General features: G+C 42.9%; 2 protein-coding genes across 9 annotated transcripts in view; both read right to left on the minus strand.

Moving 5' to 3' along the window:
• Window positions 1-2822, minus strand: part of SCGN (secretagogin, EF-hand calcium binding protein) — a 42777-nt gene extending 39955 nt beyond the window's left edge. The window contains exons 1-2 of the mRNA XM_036911650.2: window positions 2469-2822; window positions 1461-1531 (exon numbers count right to left, since the gene is read on the minus strand). Of these exons, the coding sequence (XP_036767545.2) occupies window positions 1461-1531; window positions 2469-2550 (153 nt within the window). The 5' untranslated portion in view covers window positions 2551-2822. The remainder of the gene's footprint in view (window positions 1-1460; window positions 1532-2468) is intronic.
• Window positions 2823-14035: 11213 nt separating this feature from the next.
• CARMIL1 (capping protein regulator and myosin 1 linker 1) overlaps window positions 14036-20677 on the minus strand; it is a 356120-nt gene continuing 349478 nt past the window's right edge. For 7 of the 8 annotated variants that reach the window (XM_057493799.1, XM_057493802.1, XM_057493798.1 and 4 more), the window contains 2 exons: window positions 14890-15048; window positions 14036-14770 (listed from right to left, as the gene is read on the minus strand). In XM_057493799.1, coding sequence (XP_057349782.1) covers window positions 14912-15048 — 137 coding nt within the window. In that variant the 3' untranslated portion in view covers window positions 14036-14770; window positions 14890-14911. The remainder of the gene's footprint in view (window positions 14771-14889; window positions 15049-20677) is intronic. The other variant, XM_057493797.1, reaches the window with a different exon arrangement.

Here is a 20677-nt window from a genome sequence, read left to right on the forward strand (position 1 = left end):
TTTTGAGTGGTTTTGCCTTCATCTTTTTTTCCCTCAAATACTCCTGTCATATTTGACAAAACAGCATCTGACCTGCGGGTTCCGGAACACCATGAGCCTTCTCAGTGACAGCAGGTAAGTAAGAGTAAGGCGGAGAGAGAGAGAGAAGGGAAGTGGGAGGAGAGAAAAGAGGAGAGGAGAGAAACTGATAAAAGAAAATAAGGGCAAAGAGAGGAGACAGGAAAAGAAATAAAAGACAGGGAGAGGAGGGGTGATGAAAGCGCTTTGAGAAACAGACTGGAGACGTAAAAAGAGAAACAAATAGACAAGAGAAAGAGAGAGATGGAGAGAAAATAAGAAACAGATCTCAGAGAGGCACGAGGGAGATAAGAGACACGGAGGTCAGAGAGAAAGCCAAGGGATGATGGGAAATGAGAGCCATGAAACACAAAGATGAGAAACAGTTCAGAAATGGGCAGAAAACCAAGAGGGACCAACAAAAGGGAGGCAGACAGACAGACAGAGAGACAGAGACCAAGAGGTCCACGTGGCTATTGGAGGCAGATGGCAGCCTCTTTTATTATGAGCTGGCTGCCCACCCACACCCGGAAATACCCTCCCCAATCTCTCTCCCCAAGGTGGCAGGGAGCTCCTTGTTGTTCTCATCAGGCTCCCACAGGAAAGTGCGATGCACTGCAATATTCTCCCAGGCAAACAATTATATCTGAGGATAAACTCTCTCCATAACTCATTTTAAAGACTTCTGTCTCCAGAGCTTACTGCGCCCTTACCATACTTTACCTGGGAGAGTCTTTAGCAGGTTCTCCCATCCCCAATCTGGTGTGTCTCTGTGTGAATTTTTCCTCTGATTTGGTACAGTGGATCTTCAGAAGTCAATCTACATCTCTCCAGGCCAGATTTGCCATCAGGGAGGGACATGGACATTGGCTAGGTCGGTTTACATTTATATCTAGTCTCTGGGTATGTTAGTTATTTTCTGGTTTATATCTCCTAAGAAATCTGTAACCACTTCTAATAAAAGAATAATGGAAAAAATGATTCTAAATTATTTGTTTGTGGTTTGCTATCAAAGGAGTGTCAAATGTACTCAAGACCCAGAATCTTAAAGCTCTTTTCCACCCCTTTGAACCAAGTGAGTTACCTTACCTCCAGTTTAAATCCATTTGCAGAGACGTAACCAAGGAGATGTTCAAAACAAAACTGTTTGAATCTACAGTTAGGATCTACTGACAGATGTTACATTGAAAGTCAGTGAACAATGTATTCAATGCAACAGGTGTACCTTTTATAAAACCTGCCCAACTCCCTCTGTGTTGCCAGGAGAAGTAGAAAAATTACATGCATGCAAGGAAGAGAAAGGTCAGATGGGACTGACAGGGACAAGCCAACATAAGGCTTGGATGCTTCTTGTGATTCACAAACAGATACACAAATTAATACTTAGTGGCACAAATACTTACATCGGTACCCAATTTCGTCAACATGTGGTAAAAGAAAGCATCAAGTTCCTTCTCTTCTATGTAACCTTTTTCTAAATGCAAGAAGACATTCATAAATCATAGTCATTTAGATAGAAAAATGTGGGATGGTATTTATCTAAATCTGTTTTTAATCTCATAATTTATAAAATCCCCATAGATACTATTCTTTGCTATTCCAGTAACTAAGCAGCAATCTCTATCTCTAGAAACATGGATTTGAAGAGTACACACACATTCAAGAGCAAGAGCAATCCCAGCTTTGTTCTAGCATTATATGAATATTTGGAAGTAGAAAGCTATTAAATACATGAACTATAATATACAGATAAACATAAATTTTAGAGTACAATCCAATCAAAGGATTTTGGAAGCTTGTAAAAATTTAACAGATAAGTATTGAATCTTAGTTTATAGGGCCAAAATACACACAGGTATTTTCTTTATGGTTTTTAAATTATTGATAAAGATAAAGCAAACAAGTTGTTCTATTTTCCTTATAAGTAGTTTTTGGTGGGTGGGGGTAGTAGTTTTTTGAAAGCTGGATCAACTTCATCCTCCCATTGAGAGAATGGGGCTTACATAACGAAGTATCTGAGTAAAAAAGAGCACATTTAGGGAGGGCTGACTTCAAATAGCTGTCAGCCCACAAGCCATATATACATACATACATGCATACACACACATATATAAATTATATATATACAAATTATATTTGTCCTTATATATGTGGTATATCATCACACACACACACACACAGACTGGGGATGGGGACAAGTCCCCCCATCACCCTGAATTTTCACAGGCTATCTAGATGTGGTTAACCCCAGTGTACCAAACGTCTGTTGGGCAGTATAATGCATTAACAACTCTGGAAGACAACTTTCCTTGCAAGGAAAGGCATACGGCAGGGGAAAATTCTAGGTCTTCCGTTGGATTGCAAGTTGAGCCAGTCTACACCGGACTCTGCTGGTGGCTTGTGCTACTCACCGTCCGCGTCAAAATGCTGCCAGACCTGCCAGAAGCCAGCCGCGTCCAAGCGCTCCAGGGTCGGTCCGCGGGCGCTGTCCATGGTGCTGGCCACCCAGCTCTGGCACAGGCAGGCAACGACACCTGGAGAACTCGGTGACGACCCCTTTACGAAATCTTAACACTCCCTCGCCTGCTTCTTTCGCCGATTTGCTTTGGGCACCTGCTGTGGGACGGCCGAGAGGGCGGCTGGCGAGGCGGCTGGCGGCGCCTTTGTGTCGCCGAGCAGCCCCCAAGCCCCGACCGCGGGCTCTCCGCGGAAGCAGCCGCGTGGAGCCGCCCAGGCCCGGGGCGCCGGTCCCCGCCCCGCCCAGGAAGCTGTCCTCCCAGGTCCACAGCGCTGCCTCAGCGCCGTGGGGAATCCGGGAAGGAAGGAGGTGTCTCCGGGTGTCCATCCTTTGCTCATGGCTTTGCCTTTTAACTTGTTTGTCAAACTCACACAATCCCCCTTACGTTTGACTCACCTTCCAAACTTGTGTCTGGGGTTTTCTGGCTAGATCTCCCTCAGTTAAAGGCTTGAAAGTGGTGTCGGTGTTAATTAAGGTCTTTGAACTTGATATTTAGAATTGTAGTGTATGGGAAGGGTGAGGGTGAGGTCGGGAGGGATGAAAGTGGTGGTAAGAGATTACCATTAAACAAGGAGACAGGTAACGGCAATTATCAAGCCCTGATTGCATAGGGCATGCCCTCTGCTGTGCTATAACGCGCTGTAAGTACTTGCAACTAAACAGAGATTCCGCAAGGTACTGTGATTTGAAGCAGGGTATGAGATGCTGAGGAAAATCTAAACTATGCCATGCTTGCTAGGAAAAGAGAGTCAGTGGACTCATGCTGGCTGACTGCGGAGTGCTTAGGTCAGAAGGCTTAGATGATTGTATTTGGCTCCTATGAGCTGCACTAAGAACAAAGGACACAAATCATTTCGATCATCTCCACAGATGCTGAAAAAGCATTCGACAAAATTCAACATCCATTCATGATAAAAACTCTCAACAAATGGGTACAAAGAGCAAGTACCTCAACTTAATAAAGGCCATATATGACAAACCCACAGCCAACATCATACTTAACAGCGAGAAGCTGAAAGCTTTTCCTCTGAGATCGGGAACAAGACAGGGATGCCCACTCTCCCCACTGTTATTCAACATAGTACTGGAGGTCCTAGCCACGGCAATCAGACAAAATAAAGAAATACAAGGAACCCAGATTGGTAAAGAAGAAGTCAAACTGTCACTATTTGCAGATGACATGATACTGTATGTAAAAAACCCTAAAGACTCCACTCCAAAACTACTAGAACTAATACCAGAATTCAGCAAAGTTGCAGGATACAAAATTAATACACAGAAATCTGTTGCTTCCCTATACACTAACGATGAGCTGGCAGAAAGAGAAATCAGGAAAACAATTCCATTCACAATTGCATTAAAAAAGAATAAAATACCTAGGAATAAACCTAACCAAGGAAGTAAAAGACCTATACCCTGAAAACTACAAGACACTCTTAAGAGAAATTACAGAGGACACTAACAGATGGAAACTCATCCCATGCTGCTGGCTAGGAAGAATTAATATCGTCAAAATGGCCATCCTGCCCAAAGCAATATACAGATTCAATGCAATCCCTATCAAATTACCAACAGCATTCTTCAACGAAATGGAACAAATAGTTCAAAAATTCATATGGATCCACCAAAGACCCCGAATAGCCAAAGCAATCCTGAGAGGGAAGACTAAAGTGGGGCGGGGGGGGGAATCTCACTCCCCAACTTCAAGCTCTACTACAAAGCCACAGTAATCAGGACAATTCAGTACTGGCACAAGAACAGAGCCACAGACCAGTGGAACAGAATAGAGACTCCAGACATTAACCCAAACATATATGGTCAATTAATATACGATAAAGGAGCGATGGACATACAATGGGGAAATGACAGTCTCTTCAACAGATGGTGCTGGCAAAACTGGACAGCTACATGTAAGAGAATGAAACTGGATCATTGTCTAACTCCATACACAAAAGTAAACTCGAAATGGATCAAAGACCTGAATGTAAGTCATGAAACCATAAAACTCTTAGAAAAAACCAGAAGCAAAAATATCTTGGACATAAACATGAGCAACTTCTTCATGAACATATCTCCCCGGGCAAGGGAAACAAAAGCAAAAATGAACAAGTGGGACTATGTCAAGCTGAAAAGCTTCTGTACAGCAAAGGACACCATCAACAGAACAAAAAGGCATCCTACAGTATGGGAGAATATATTCATAAAGGACATATCCGATAAGGGGTTGACATCCAAAATACATAAAGAGCTCATGCACCTCAACAAACAAACAGCAAATAATCCAATTTAAAAATGGGCAGAGGAGCTGAACAGACAGTTCTCCAAAGAAGAAATCCAGATGGCCAACAGACACATGAAAAGATGCTCCACATCACTAGTCATAAGAGAAATGCAAATTAAAACCACAATGAGATATTACCTCACACCAGTAAGTATCGCCATCATCCAAAAGACAAACAACAACAAATGTTGGCGAGGTTGTGGAGAAAGGGGAACCCTCCTACACTGCTGGTGGGAATGTAAATTAGTTCAACCATTGTGGAAAGCAGTATGGAGGTTCCTCAAAAAGCTCAATATAGAAATACCATTTGTCTCAGGAATTCCACTCCTAGGAATTTACCCTAAGAATGCAGCAGCCCAGTTTGAAAAAGACAGATGCACCCCTATGTTTATCGTTGCACTATTTACAATAGCCAAGAAATGGAAGCAATCTAAGTGTCCATCAGTAGATGAATGGATAAAGAAGAGGTGGTACATATACACAATGGAATATTATTCAGCCATAAGAAGGAAACAGATCCTACCATTTGCAACAACATGGATGGAGCTAGAGGGTATTATGCTCAGTGAAATAAGCCAGGCAGAGAAAGACAAGTACCAAATGATTTCACTCATATGTTGAGTATAAGAACAAAGCAAAAACTGAAGGAACAAAACAGCAGCAGACTCACAGAACCCAAGAATGGACTAACAGTTACCAAAGGGAAAGGGACTGGGGAGGATGGGAGGGAAGGCAGGGATAAGGGAAGGGAAAAAGAAAGGGGGCCTTACGATTAGCATGTATAATGTGCGGTGGGGGCACAGGGAGAGCTGTGCAACACAGAGAAGACAAGTAGTGATTCTACAGCATCTTACTACACTGGACAGTGATTGTAATGGGGTTTGTGAGGGGTACTTGGTGAAGGGGAGAGTCTAGTAAACACAATGTTCCTCATGTAATTGTAGATTAATGATACCAGAAAAAAAAAAGAAAGTATCTGTAAAACATTCTAAGCTTAATGGCCTTGGCACTCCTCAGTTCTCTGGACTTGATCACAAAGGGGGAAGCCGCTACAGGTGTGGACCTCCTCCCCTCAGTGCATCATCCCCAGGCCAAGAAATGACAAGAGGATGAATGAGAAGAGCAGGTTCCTCTGGTCTCCCAAGCCCTCTGGGAAAAAAGCAAAAACAAAAACAAAAAATTGCTAGTATTTTCCAGGGACAGAGCCTGTATTTACAATCCCAGGAAGTCCCTGGTTCCTTTGAATGCCACCAGCCTACATTAATGGATCCTGACTTTTCCATAGGAGGGAGTTGTAAGCTAATCAATGCCCCTCTCTGCATGGGTTTATATTAAAGCTACAATCAGTGTTGCTAACAGCTTGGCTGCCCTGGGCCCCTGGGGCTCCTGACAATAATGAAATAACGCATCTTCTGGAGCGGGGCCCCCCCTCTACCTCTCCCAGTGTGATCTTGATGCAGATGGACTCCTGGAGGAGCCTGGGCTCTGCTCACTTAGTAGTTCAGGTAATGCCAAGCAAGAAAGGGTTTTTTATTTTTCCTGGCAGGAGACAGGGTGCCCTTTCCATATCTGTGTATGGGGCCAACTTTGGGACTTACACACTCATGCACTTTCTCCTCACTCCTGGCGCTTTACTCCTCCTTCCCGGAGCTCTGGACTGGGAGTCAGGAGACGGGTTCTTCCCCTTTGTAGGAGAGCTTAGTGCTTAAGAGTGAGTGTTTCTAGCGATGGACTCCTTGAACCACGAACTGTGATCTAGAATAAGTTGCTCAACTTCTCTGAGCCTTAAATTCCTTAATTTTAAAAGTGGGTGATAATGCTGCCAAATTCACAGGCTTAAAGGATTACATATAGGGCAAGTCTGTAAAGTGCCTCCCATGTAGCCAAAACTTGATTAATGATTACTATTCTTATTATCATCCTCTTCATCTTTCTGGAGGAATTTCAGAAGGCCCCTAATTATTTTCTCAGTTTCATCACTGCAAAACTGTGAATAATAGTTCCTTTGGAAACATTTCACAAACGCTGGAAACCTTTAAGTACTAAGACCATCATACTGGCATGTGCCATGGATGGTAACAAGCACACTGAGAAACAGGGAGGCCTGCGGAGCACCCACGGGGAATAGGAAGCTACTGTGCAAAGAGAAGGAAAAAATGACGGAATGGAAAAAAACAAAATGGCAAACTCAAGCCAAAGGGCCCTAAACCAACTCCTGCGGCTTTGAAAGTTCCCAAGAAACTTCAGCTCTCTGGGGCAGCTCCCAGGTTGGACAGCTTGCTGGCAATGCTGGACCGGGTGTGGTTCCCAAGGAGAGGGCAAGTTCATGGGCTAATGTTTGGCATACAGTAGATACTCTGTCAATATTTGTTAATGGTTAATGCAGAGAAAACAGCCCAGTTCTTCTGGGGTGATAAGGACAGACGGCAGCAGCACTGGGGAGAGGCTAAAAGCATAACTCCTGGAAGTTTCTAGAACCCAATTTATGCAGCCTCTGCAAATGGAAGATTAGTTTGCTCTCCTAGAAGGCTGTAGGGGCAGACCTTCTCCCCAAAGGGCACCATCCCTCAGGCCAGGAAATGCCGAGAGCAGGTTCTTCTGGTTTCCCAAGCTCTCCTGGGAAAAAGAATAGAATGGTAGTGTTCGCTGGGGAAGGAGTCAAGGTTTACAGTCCCAGGAGGTCTGGGAAGTAAATGAGGCCTACCTACCCAATGAGTATTTTATATGAACTATAAATACATTCTGTTAAGCAAGTTCAACATAACCGATTAAAACTGTAATACTTTAAATTCACTTTTTTCAAAGATGACACAGATTGGGTTCCCCAGAAAGCTGACTCTCATTTGGAGATCGGTGTTTAAGAGGGTTATCAGCAAGTTCTGGTATCAACACTTGCCGGAAGGCAGGAAGGAACCCGGACTGGGCAGAGGGAGCAGTCAGGCTCCAGTGCTGTCTCAATGGAGGCTTCATCCTCTCCACGCAGAGTTCTGAAGATGGGGTGAATCTTTGAAGCTGTCCTGAGACAGGTGAGGGGCTAGGCCTTGATACTGCTGCACTGGTCGGCCATCCGATGAGCCTCCAGGGCAGGGGGTGTGGCCTCGGGCCACTGGCCGTCCTCAGTTAAGACAAGTCCCGCAGGGGGCTGGCAGCTGTAGTTGTTCGCCAGTGGCAGCTGAGGTGATCAATCTGTTATCCCTGAATGGAGACCTGGCTGGTGCCTCCCAGCACCCACCACAGTGTGGGAGCATACATTAATAGAAAACAATATTGTAGGGAAAAAAAACCCTTCATATCCAAATAATTGCCCCTCCCATCATTTCTTCTCCCTTGTCATGCAGAACATTTATTATGTGAAATTGTAATTCATTGATTTGTTTTCTATCTCCTCTTTAACACTGTTAGCTCCAGAGTTCAAAGTTTCATGAGCTAAAGGATAGGAACTTCGTCTTACCAGACCAGCACCCAGACCATTTCCTGATGCATAATAGCTGTGCAACAAATATTGAACAAGTTAACCTAATGGGAAACCTTAACTGGTGGCAAGAAGTCTGACTTACATTTCAGATGTTCTCAGAAGTCAGGGAAAGAGAAGAGGGAATATACTGTGAAGCCAAATGACCTGGGGAATCAATAAAAGAGGACGTGCTGTGAAGATGCTAGATATGCTGTGATGGGCATGGGCAGTCCCTCCGATCTCTGGGTGTCTTGCGCGGTTCTTCATCCTCGCTGGGCCTCAGCGGGGAAGGGAATGAGACAAGGAGGCACACTGCATTCTTCCCCCTTAACCTACAGCGCATCTTGCCACAGTAACATCAGCCCTGGGCTTGTCTGCCATCAAAGGGAAACTACCTCTCAGTCGTCACTCAGTCCTTCTCCCTGTAGCCTGAACCCTTAGAACTTCAAAAGCAGCGTGCTGGCATTAAGTTTGCAAGAAATCCATGTGCACATTGGTCATTGTCACTGGGACTCTTGGTGCATTAATGTTAATACCAGGAAGGGTGCCAGTGGTCTGGGCTCTACCAGCGTCGCCTCCTTCACCTCAGGGTCTTGCTCTGTTTGCCTTTCCAGAGCAACTGGAGAGCTAACTTCAGACCAGTATTCAACCAAATAAACCAAATTTACAGAGGTGAAAGCTTCCTCCTCTTACCCTTTCCAGAGGAGTTGATGTGATAAACATGTTCCTGCTCCCAGGACTATTTTTAATCTCCTTCTCCCTGTTTCAATTGAACTCATTAGTGACACAGAATTTTTTTCAAGCTATTTGATGTTGTAGTGTTTATTTATTTATTTACTTACTTCCTTATTTTTATTAAGGTATGATTGATATACACTCTTACGAAGATTTCACATGAAAAACAATGTGGTTACTACATTTACCTATATTATCAAGTCCCCAGCCATACCCCAGTGCAGTCACTGTCCATCAGTGCAGCAAGATGCCACAGATCCACTATGTCCCTTCTCTGAGCTACACTGTTCTCCCTGTGACCCCCACACCATGTGTACTAAACATAACACCCCTCAATCCCCTTCTCCTTCCCTCCCCACCTGCCCTCCCACACCCTCCCCTTTGGTAACCACTAGTTCCTTCTTGGAGTCTCTGAGTCTGCTGCCATTTTGTTCCTTCAGTTTTGCTTCGTTGTTATACTCCACAAATGAGGGAAATCATTTGGCATTTGTCTTTCTCTGCCTGGCTTATTTCACTGAGCATAATACCCTCCAGCTCCATCCATGTTGTTGCAAATGGTAGGATTTGTTTCTTTCTTATGGCCGAATAGTATTCCATTGTGTATATGTACCACCTCTTCTTTATCCATTCATCTACAGATGGACACTTAGGTTGCTTCCGTATCTTGGCTATTGTAAAAAGTGCTGCGATAAACATAGGGGTGCATCTGTCTTTTTGAATCTGAGAAGTTGTATTCTTTGGGTAAATTCCAAGGAGTGGGATTCCTGGGTCAAATGTTATTTCTATTTTTAGTTTTTTGAGGAACCTCCATACTGCTTTCCACAATGGTTGAACTAGCTTACATTCCCACCAGCAGTGTAGGAGGGTTCCCCTTTCTCCGCATCCTTGCCAGCATTTGTTCTTCTTAGTCTTTTCGATGCTGGGCATCCTTACTGGTGTGAGTTGATATTTCATTGTGGTTTTAATTTGCATTTCCCTGATGATTAGTGATGTGGAGCATCTTTTCATGTGCCTCTTGGCCATCTGAATTTCTTCTTTGGAGAAGTGTCTCTTCATATCCGCTGCTCATCTGTTAATCAGGTTATTTGCTTTTTGGGTGTTGAGGCGTGTAAGTTCTTTATATATTTTGGATGTCAACCCTTTATCAGATCTGTCATTTACAAATATATTCTCCCATACTGTCGGATGCCTTTTTGTTCTGTTGATGGTGTCCTTCACTGTACAGAAGCTTTTTAGATGTTGCAGTGTTTTATAAAGCTTGCTCAGGACGGGCTGTTTGCACAGTGATCCTCCCAGAATGAGCGCTGCTTTAGTAACCAGGCTGAATAGATTGCTTTTCTTACTGGACAGGCTCAATCGCCCTAACCCTTAAGTCCTCCTCAGGCCAGCCCTTCTGGACTGCAGGACGGCCCTCAGACCCGAGGGCACTCAGGGAGGCCATTTTCCTCCCCTCTGTTCCCTTCCTCAGCCTCTGAGGCTCCCGGGACTCATGAATCCATCCAGGCAAGCTGAGCCCCTTTCCCACCCGACAGCCCAGCAGGAGGACAAGCATTGTGGAGGGTGGGAAGAGGCCAGGGTACTGGGAAGATGCCCCAAAGACCTACTTCCCTCTACACATCAGGCTCTGTCGTCCCAGCTGTCCATCATAGCTCAGCTCTCTGCTAATGGAACGTGAACTTGTTCTCCTAGGAGACTAGAAGGCAGACCTATTCCTCAGAGTGCACCGTCCCTCCAACCAGGAGTCCTACGGGGCCTCTGTCTTAACCATACATTTTTATTGTCTGTAATTCCTCTTCTGTGTGCCTGGGCCACAGCAGTGCAGGCTTCGGCTCAGGGTCCTGTCCTGGAGCCCAGCAGATCGGGCCAGCAAATCAGGGCTTCATTTGCAAGTGGTCCTCCCTGCCCTCCCACTTTGGGGGAAAAAGCCATGCTTTTCCTTTGCAATTGTAGAAAATGAAGGCACCATCAAGGTATTGGTACAAGCTCAGTAACTTTTTGCCAAAGTTTCTGCAGTATGGAGATGGAAGGGCATGGCGATTATGGCCCCATATCTCCAGTGAGAGTTGAGTTTGAGATGTCTCCAAAATCGTAAAATGTTACTACTGGGCATGCCATGTGGTCACTCTACACGCATGAGCATTGGTATTAAACATGCGGAATCATGATCATATGGCAAACATGAGTGTCCACCACCCTGACAATGTTTCTGTCTTTGAGATGATTCTCTTCTTTATGCCTTCAGAAACTAAGGTTAGATATGCTTTTATTGTCAAAAATGACCTCATGACCAGAGTATGTCAACAGAGGCACAGAAGTGCGTCTAATGCCAAAGTATCAGGTTGGGTGCGGATGCATCAGACAGGCCCACCAGTGCACAAAGGAAGCGACAGCCTCATTTTCAGTTAAATCTAATGCAAGCTGAAATTAGAAAGTATGCATACATTACCCTAGTTCTACTCAAATTTGCCACCACCTAGTAACAGCATAGATCGTGCCCTTGGAGAAAACACATTTCACCTCCATCAGTTATGAGAAATCTCTAATTGGGGAGTGTTTAATTCATGAGAAAATTTTCAGGCGTAGGCTGGAGACTTAATCTCTTTGTAAACTGTCCTTACAAAAGAAGCTACAGGTTCAGGATGTGATTATGAAACAAGGTGAAGTCTGACCTGGGACCAAGAAATCCTGAGAGGCAATTTGTGGGTTTCAATGCTGTGTTTTACACTTTTAAGCTTGGCAATTTTGGTGACAGTGACCAACAGTGATCAACATTCCAACTGGCTCTGGGCCAGCGCTGACCGATCCCCCAGAAGTCAAATTTGCTGCTCTTCCATGTCTTTGAGACAAACACTGTGTAGATCTTAACTCACATTAATTAATTATGGCACCAGCAGATGAAATTTATGGCCCATTTCAGTGGACTGAGCCTTCTCCTGCTCTCAGCTTTGTGACACGTGGTGCACGTGAGCCAAGAGCCGCAGGGCTGCGATGCTGAAATAACAGAGCTCACTGAGCAGACAGCTTGACCGGCCCTACGCCCACACCTCGGAGGAGGAGAGGAAGGCCAGGTGGCCTCAAAACGTGCCTTTTTGTTACAGTTCTGCTTTGTCCAGTCAGAACTCGGGAGAAACAAATGAAAAATCAAAACACAAGAGAGAGAAGAGAAAATGACATCCTTTTTCTTCCTCCTTCCATTTGCCATGTCTTCCCTACTTTGCCTCTCTGCTCTGATTTTCAAGCTTGGCCAAGGGCTGTAGTCCCAGCCATCCATCCTAGCTCAGCTCTCTGCTAGAGTCAGGAACGTATATTTCTACTTGGAGTGTGTAACTCAGGAAAAGCAGGACCCAAAAACACAGCAGTGACAACAGAAAGGGTCTGAAACCTCCACTGTTTTCTTAGCACCTTTTAAAGAGAGTGGAAATAATGGTCAGCTTCACAATCGGCCTTTGGCCAGGGCTTCCTGGACAAGCAGTGGAAGGTATTGGTTAATGATCTTCCTGTGAGGAAAAATGCAAAGAAGGATAGAGCAAGAACAAAGGCCCCATGGTATTTACCGCAGGGTCACAGTTGGGGAGTGCTTTCATCTAGAAAGTTAAAAATGTTAAACAAAGAATCCCAAGGCTACCTCAATTTAGGATTTTCACACTTGGGATTCATTTCTTTCTTCTTTGTAAATGAAAATGTATCATTCCATTTACTTCTCTCTGGGAATACTATTTTGCAAATGGAGAGTTAAAATGTATAGTTAACAAAAGCAGCTATACCACAGGAGGAAATGAGCTGGCCCAGGGAAGGGTCAAGGGCATGAAGACTGGCCTTTCTCCAGCAGCTACATAAGGGTTTGTCTGTATATCACAGTTCTTATTTCATTATAGCTTATAATACAAATATGCAATTATAAATTATGTAATACAAAAAATTAAATTACAAATATGTAATGGCTCCTATTGCACACACGGTCAATCAAGTTCCAAGTCCTTAATAAAGCTATTAAGGAGTTAATACACCTACAAGGCTATTCACTGTCTGGCCTGCTCTCCACTCTCTCCAGAACAGCTCCTATGCTAAAATCCAGAGGTGCCAGGTGTACTTTTACCACATAATACTCTAAATGAATGGGAATTTGCTTTTAGACTGGTATCGTTCTGTTCTTTTATCTCGCCGCTACTCTCTATGGTCTCCTTTAAGTCACATCATACACTTACGGGCCTACCACCATGAATCAGACAAAGCCCCTGTACTGTGGAGGTGTCACTTCATGGCCTCATGCAATGGTCTCCTCTGCAGCCTCCTGAGCACTGGACAGAACTAACCCTCCCTGCACAGCACTTTGTTCCTCACGGACGTGGGCTCCACCACGCCAGACTGCCCTGGTTGGGTTTTGTTTGCCCACTACACAGCGTATTAGCTCCCCGAGGCCCATTTGTCCTCTTGCGACTCTCCTACTGTGACAGCGGTCGGAGGTGTCTGTTCCTATCAGCACGTCTGGCGGCAGGGATACATTTGGAGGAGACAATTTTCTACCTGCCTGCCTTCATGGAATCCCAAGCAGTGGTGGTAAACCAACCCACATTTACTAGTAGTTGGTCTATGCCAGGCACCCAAGTGTGAGTGTGTGCGTGTGCATGCTGGGCGCTAAGGAGGGAAACAGCTGCGTCACACAAGTCCCACCTTCTATAATTCTTCCTTCCAACAGGAGACCACACTCGTCGGTGACTCTTCACAATACCCTTCACAGTTCCTGCTTTCATCCCTTACACGACCCTGGATCTGAGGTAATGGGAGCTGGATCAAACTTGTAATATAACCTTTGGATAAATTCCACCTTTTCCTCAAAGGTGAGAGAAGGCAATGGAACTAGCAAGTTACATTTACTTTGAATTTAAGAGATTTGATTATCTGGGAACTGTGATTTTTCTGGATTTTGGAGGCAAAATCAAATTCACCACCACAAGATAATCCTAAGAAAAGCAACTGCAGATGCTCAGAATTCCATTTGTAAAATCATTTTATTGCTATAAATATACATATGAATAAAATATGTTCAGCCTGTAATGTATTTGTGAAATGTCTGGAGAGTAGTATTTTGATTTTTTTACAGGTGTCAAAGTATTCTCTCTTAAAATCACGCATTAAAAGCTAATATGCAGACAGAAATTAAAAGCCTTCAATAAAACACAAATATTCATAAAACCTCATTCCAATCAACTATATACATTAATCCGGGCACATGGTAAAATCGCTGTGGGCCTCCTGCACTCTGTGCTTGCTGATGGCATCGCGAAGGTCACCGACCAAGTTTAAATGTACAATTCCACATCAGGAACCAAGGAGTTCCCCATGGGAGAATGTAAAAGCTATTGCCAGATCTAATATACATAATTTATACAAAGTATTTATTAGTGTGCTCTGTTAATATAGTTACAATGTGCAAATGCATACATCAAGAATACACTGCTCTGTAGTCAAGTGCAGGTCTGACTCCGGTACACAGTAGTACCCCAGGCAGCTGGATGCTATCGTTTGTGTGAGGGTGCATCCGGTTACTCTGCTTACCTCCAAAAACTCATCTAGCAGGACAAACTAGCTGCCTCAGAGCAATTCAAGTAGGGCCCCTGGGATCATCGCTGGCATTCGCTGAAGGCATAGGAGGCAATGCTTAGAAATCAAACGCCAAAGCTGGGAGAAGACCAAACAAATGTGCTTTGATTACCAAAAAATGGGTCTGTTTAGAGAAAAAAAAAGTAGAGACAGAAGGAAAAACAAAAGAAAAAGGCACCGGGAGAAGTGAGCTCAGGAAGGAGGGGAGGTGCTGCCCCTGGCTCCTCTCCGATGGCTGAACACCTGGATTCTGCACGGACGGCCTTCACACAAAGATAAACTCTCTTTCTGCTTCTTCCCCAGAGTCACTGGATTTGCTCCCTTGGGGGCCATCTTTACCGGGGGACCACTGCTTGTGTTCTTGGTACTCCTGGGCCTGCTGGCCCCAGCTCCTCCTCGACACTGGAACAGAAAGGGAAGAAAGTCATTAGAGTCCATCAGCAAGGTAGTATCAGTGGCCTGACCAACAGTGGGGTGCGGTGCAAGGGCCCCGAAGAGTGGAAGGGTTCAGGATGAACTGTCTCAGAAGCAACTTACCAATTACATTTAGACACTCTACACAGAAGTTAAAAACGAACCAACAAAAACAGAAACAAATTAAAACAAGATAACGTAAAAAAACCCAGTCGCTGAGAGGATGGACCTCTCACAGATGTAGTAAAAGATCCGAGCAAGGACCCCAGAAGGCGAGGATGTGGGCAAGGTGAAGATTTATGCCAGGAAGGGGGAGCGCTCTGAAGCGGCTCCGTGCCTGGTGACAGCCTTGGTCACATCACGCCGCGAAGAGCAGGAGACAAACACAACCTGGAGGAGGCAGGACAGATGTCCCACTCGATGCCTTCTTCAGGACTTCGAGTTGGGTTATCTCTGCTTTTGGGGCAGGATGTAAGGAAAAGCTCGGCAATCTTTACCAGACCTTTCTGTGTCTCAGAAAACCTCAGCTCCACTCTTTATGAAACGAATAGTTCAAAGTCTTATGAAAATGAATCAATACTGCTTATAACATATTCAACCCTTTTGGAACCAGCCTCCAGGCAAAGGAATTGCCATTACTGTGGCTGTTCTGAACACATATAAGTGTGAAGGATCCACTGAGGCTTCAGGCAGCGGCGGTGGGAGAATCATCACTGGTTCTGACCCTGTACACGTGACATGTCAGCCACTCTGTTGTATCATTGCTACTCTTCACAACTACCCTGTAAGGTAGGCTGAATCCTGATTTCAGGACTTAGGCTACATCTCCCTCTTCAAAGCCCAGGTTCCTGTTCTTCCCTATTAGATCGTAGCTTCACTGCTACCACACCTGGGGAAGAGGTTCAGATGCCAGACTCCAACAGGGCTATTAGGGGTTATTAAATATTACTCACCAAACCTATTGTATAGACACCACTTAAGCTAAAAATACCAAAAGCCACACATTTTGCATGACTTGAAAGAAGATGGTAGCTACCTCATTACTCAGAAGTTCCAATGATCCAACCAGAAACACAGTCCTGGAAAAGGACCAGGACTTATTTGATGCTTCTAATCATTTTTATTTTAGCATTATGCTTTAAAAAAAAAAGCCAATTCCAACTGCCAGGAACTGGCTATTTAAATGTTTAATCCACTAAAGACTGTCTCAGGAAGTCAAAGCTCATGGAATTTAATAGTCAAAATGCAAACATTTTAAGTAGTAGGTCTCTTGCCAATTCAGCTGTTAGGGCCCGATTCTGATCTCTAAACAACAAAAATTTAAGTTTTTAGATAATTACATTTAAATTACCCAAAATTCTGAAAAGGATAAACCTTTCAAATACAATCATAAAATTAAGTCATTTTTAAACTTTGGGTTCCTTTTTTACCCAACAGCTTTGAGCAAATTCTCAGATGGAGAGGAAAAGGAATTAATAAATATTATAATTGATTTTTATTTTTCAGCTTGAATTGGGTGAAAAATTAAACGCACTTGGTGCTTTGAAAGTTGTTAACAAGCCAGGTTTCAGGAAAAGGGTAAATAATTTTCTATAAATAGCTTGCCCTTTATCACAGAGACAATTTGATAGCAATACACAAAGAGTCCTTTAAGTTCTATGCTTCTATGTGAACTGTGAACAGAAGGAAGTAGAGAAGACTTAGAATATCTTCATGTTGAAGACACTGCAATAATCTAACTTCAAAATAGAGCATTATTAGTGAAATCTGCTAGAAAATTTTATTCATTTGATTTTAAAGCCAAAATAAGCTGTTCTTCCATATCAAGCAACTCAAAAATAAATTTCCAACACTACAGGGTCAAAGGAAGAAAAAAACATGGTGATACATTTGTCTTGAGAGCAAACATATTTGCTGTAATTCTTAGATCAAAAAATATTTTAATCCTTCCCAGTATTTTAGCTTCCTCAAAATCCCATTTCTAATCATGTTATATGACACCACATCAGCATACTCTCTAAAAACAGAGAAATTCATGCAGTCAAAAATGTTTGATGTCACAGACTAAACCTGAAGTAGCCCTGGACCAGGGTCATTGTAGCAGGGCTAACTGAATTCAGATAAATCCAACATAGGAATTGTTCCTGCAAAAAGCAGACTGTCTTTCAGTCTCTATCCAAGTGATAATGGCTTCTGAGTCCTCTAGGATTGGAGGGGAGGCTAGGGAGGGTGGACGGGGAGGACAGACTTACCAGGCTGGTTTCTGGGTTGGTGACATAGACTTGGTACCACTAATGAAAGCAAAGACTGTAGTTTGTCCAACATAATAATCACTGAGAGGAATAATGACATGTTTTCTTTCTAGAGGCCTGTCAAAGCAATTGATGACGGCAGTGACACTATTTAAAAATTCATTCTAAAAGTATTTACCACCAATTGTGATTATGATCATGAGTCTAGTATCAGGCTGCCATTTCTTATGTAACTTTGCATGTCCTTATCAAAAAGGACAATAGAGAGAGAGTTTCTCATTTGATGTACTTAGTGTGGTAGGTAGGCACCATTTCAGGGCAGGACAACTGAAGCATAGTGAGATGAAGGAATTAAGTCACAACCAAGTCAGTTGAGTTTGGAAGCCAAAGCATTGGTCTCCCAGCCTCCTGACCTCTTATTAGCGCAGATCACTAGTGCGAACGACTTTGTAGGGGGAATGTTCTTTGTCAGATTGTTTTCCAGTCTGGGCAGCATCTACTTGCTTGTAAATAATTAGGATGCTAATTACAATTACATTGAAGTTAGGTTTGGTCAGGCTCCCATTACTGAAGAGTCAAATAAGATTATGGTGCTTCACACTTAAACCTCCAGACATTATTTTAAAACACTTACAAAATTCAGATCAACCTTTTCCTAGGCAGCCTGATTTAATGCCTGACTACACAGGGTAAAAAATATCAGATCGTTTAACTACACTTCTTCAATGCAAGTATTCACACAGTTAAGGTGCTATAGCATTTCTATACATCTACCTATACATGTATTTATTACCACTCCATGTACCTTTAAAATCATAAAAGATACTTGAGGTAAGTGAACAGATAATTGATTCAATACAAATATTCCATGTATATTCACATCCCACTACAGTGGCAATAATTGGCACAGAGAGGCTCAAACATGAAATCTGTCATTCTGTACGATGATTTGACTTTGTGTGTATGTGTATGTGTGTATATATACATACATGCTAATTGTTAAAGCTTCTAAAATGTGCATGTAAACTCAGAATGAGATTCATATGAAAATCTGAGTTTTCCATTGTAAGCTCTACTGATAATCAATCATATGCCCCAGGAGGAAAACATGATGACCTTAAAATAATATTCAGTAGTCAGCCCTGAATTTTTTATACTTTTTTGCATGAGCTGAAAATGCCAACCATTAAATTTCCCTTGAAGAACTCTTTATAGTAGAACCCAGATCTGGTGAAAAAAGCGGAACAGAGACTAACAGACTATAAGCTGCAGCCAAAGACATGTTGGTTACAGGCTGGATCATGGGAGAAGCAAGGGCCATATAAAAGGACTCGCAGAACAGGATGGCGACACACGGGACACATTGCAATGCAAACAATGTCAAAACCAACTATATTCTTCAAGGAAATAGGACATAATCTAATGAAAACATCACAGCTTATAATTTAATGTAGAGAGGAAATGACATGAAACATAAAAGATGCAGTTACAAATATTTCCATTCAAAGAAAGTAAGCATTTTACCTATCAAGTCAATATTAAAATAGCCAGACAAATTAAAACATAATAATCATGATAAAAGTATGCAGCATGCTTTGAGAACAGCCTCTCTTTGTTACACGGATACATAATTTAGGAAAATAAGAAAGCTGTTTCAGCATAAATAAAGCTGCTCTTAAAGGAAAGTACACAACATGGTTTAATAGAATTGCTCCACTCCATGCTCTTTGTTAGCCAGGTACTGTTCAAAAAGCAGACCGCTATGCACTGCTAAAGGGTGAAGACAATCCAAGTGCTAGGAATCGGCACTAACAAAATAAAATTAAAACATAATACTTAAATTGACTTTAATTGAAGCTCCTGTAAAAATAACCTTTAAGGTTCCTGTCAGTATTTCAAGAAAACTCAAGGCAGAAAAGCAATACAAGATGGTCCTATTTAGTTTCATCAAAATTTGATGCAGCCCAAGAGGTCACGGAAAAATCTGAGACAGATGCAGAATTTCTTGCCTTTCTATGATCTGGCTTCTACCAACCAGTCTTTGGTCTTGTTACTCTAACTCAAAGCCTTACTGGCTGATCATTGTAGTATTGGAGGCGGTCTCTTTGTGTGTTGTATAAAGTGCTTTGAGAGGCTTCATAAAGATTGCATTGCATCAAGGGTGTCTTGTTAATAATCATGTGATAAAAGTCACCTGACACAGTAATTTGTATGTAAATTTCCCAAACTTATGTAACTTTGCATGTCCTTATCAAAAACGACAATATAGAGACAAGAGTTTCTCATCTGATGTACTCTAAAAAATAATTCTGTGTCTCTTCAGAAAATAGATGTCTTGGGTGTTTAATTTTTCTGTGACTTGAAGATAAAGGATTTCCTTGAAAACATCAAAGAATATCTCTTGTAGAGAGAAGACTTACACCCACGTATCTATAAACAGGTCTACTGTATAGGAAATCCTTCATAAGTGAAGAAATGACTTAGCTGGTTTTCTCTAGGGCACGTGCTACCCCATGCAAACAGAACGTTCTACCCTCTGTGAATACAGACTTCACTGTCCTGCACAGTGTGTCACTACCTACACCCGGGTCTCTCACTACCAGGCAAGTCAGAGCACATGGCTCATCCAGTGGTGCTGGCCAAGGACACTTGCTTCAGATGTTGCTGGTGGAGAACTGGTCCATGTTTTTTTTGTTGCTTTTTATAAACCTATGCCAAGGCAAGTGCCCAAAGACAACAGTTCCCACTTGAGGTGTCATAACTCACAGGGACGTCAAGCTACAAGTGGGGGTCACAAGATGTTTATTACCAGCTTTAAAGTGCTAAAGTTTGAGAATGGTTTATCCTTTTGCAATAAAGAGAAGTTATTCCTGTAAATCAGGTCGTTTCCAGTGACTTGCCTTCTGGGGTGCTTTCTTAGAGGGCAGTGAAGGGGATGGAGTTATATCCAGAATGCTGAGCCATTCATTCGTCTCTGGGAGCCTACATATACTCATATGCTAATCTCTAATAAAGTTTTACAGGAAGGAAAGTACCTTATTTTAAGGGAAGGAGTCCTTGAAGGAAATCTCAGCTACAGTTTATTTATTTAATATTCTTTTTTCCTTTTATGTTACTAAGATACAATCCTTTAAAAGACTGTCAGGTCATATTTATAACAAGTTGCGAACCAGGGAAATGATGAGTACTTAATCACAGAAAAGACATGTCCTCTCTGAATCAGCAGTACTTGTTCTAAAATTTCCCACTGGAGATTAAAGCAGACTCAAAACCTGTCTCCTGGGATGGTCCGCCCCTGACACAATATCACAGAATATACTACATTGTCAAATGGAAGGCAGAAGCCGCACAGCGTAACTGCTGTA

This window comes from Manis pentadactyla, chromosome 16 (assembly GCF_030020395.1).
Source record: "Manis pentadactyla isolate mManPen7 chromosome 16, mManPen7.hap1, whole genome shotgun sequence".
Classification (NCBI taxonomy): Eukaryota; Metazoa; Chordata; class Mammalia; order Pholidota; family Manidae; genus Manis; species Manis pentadactyla.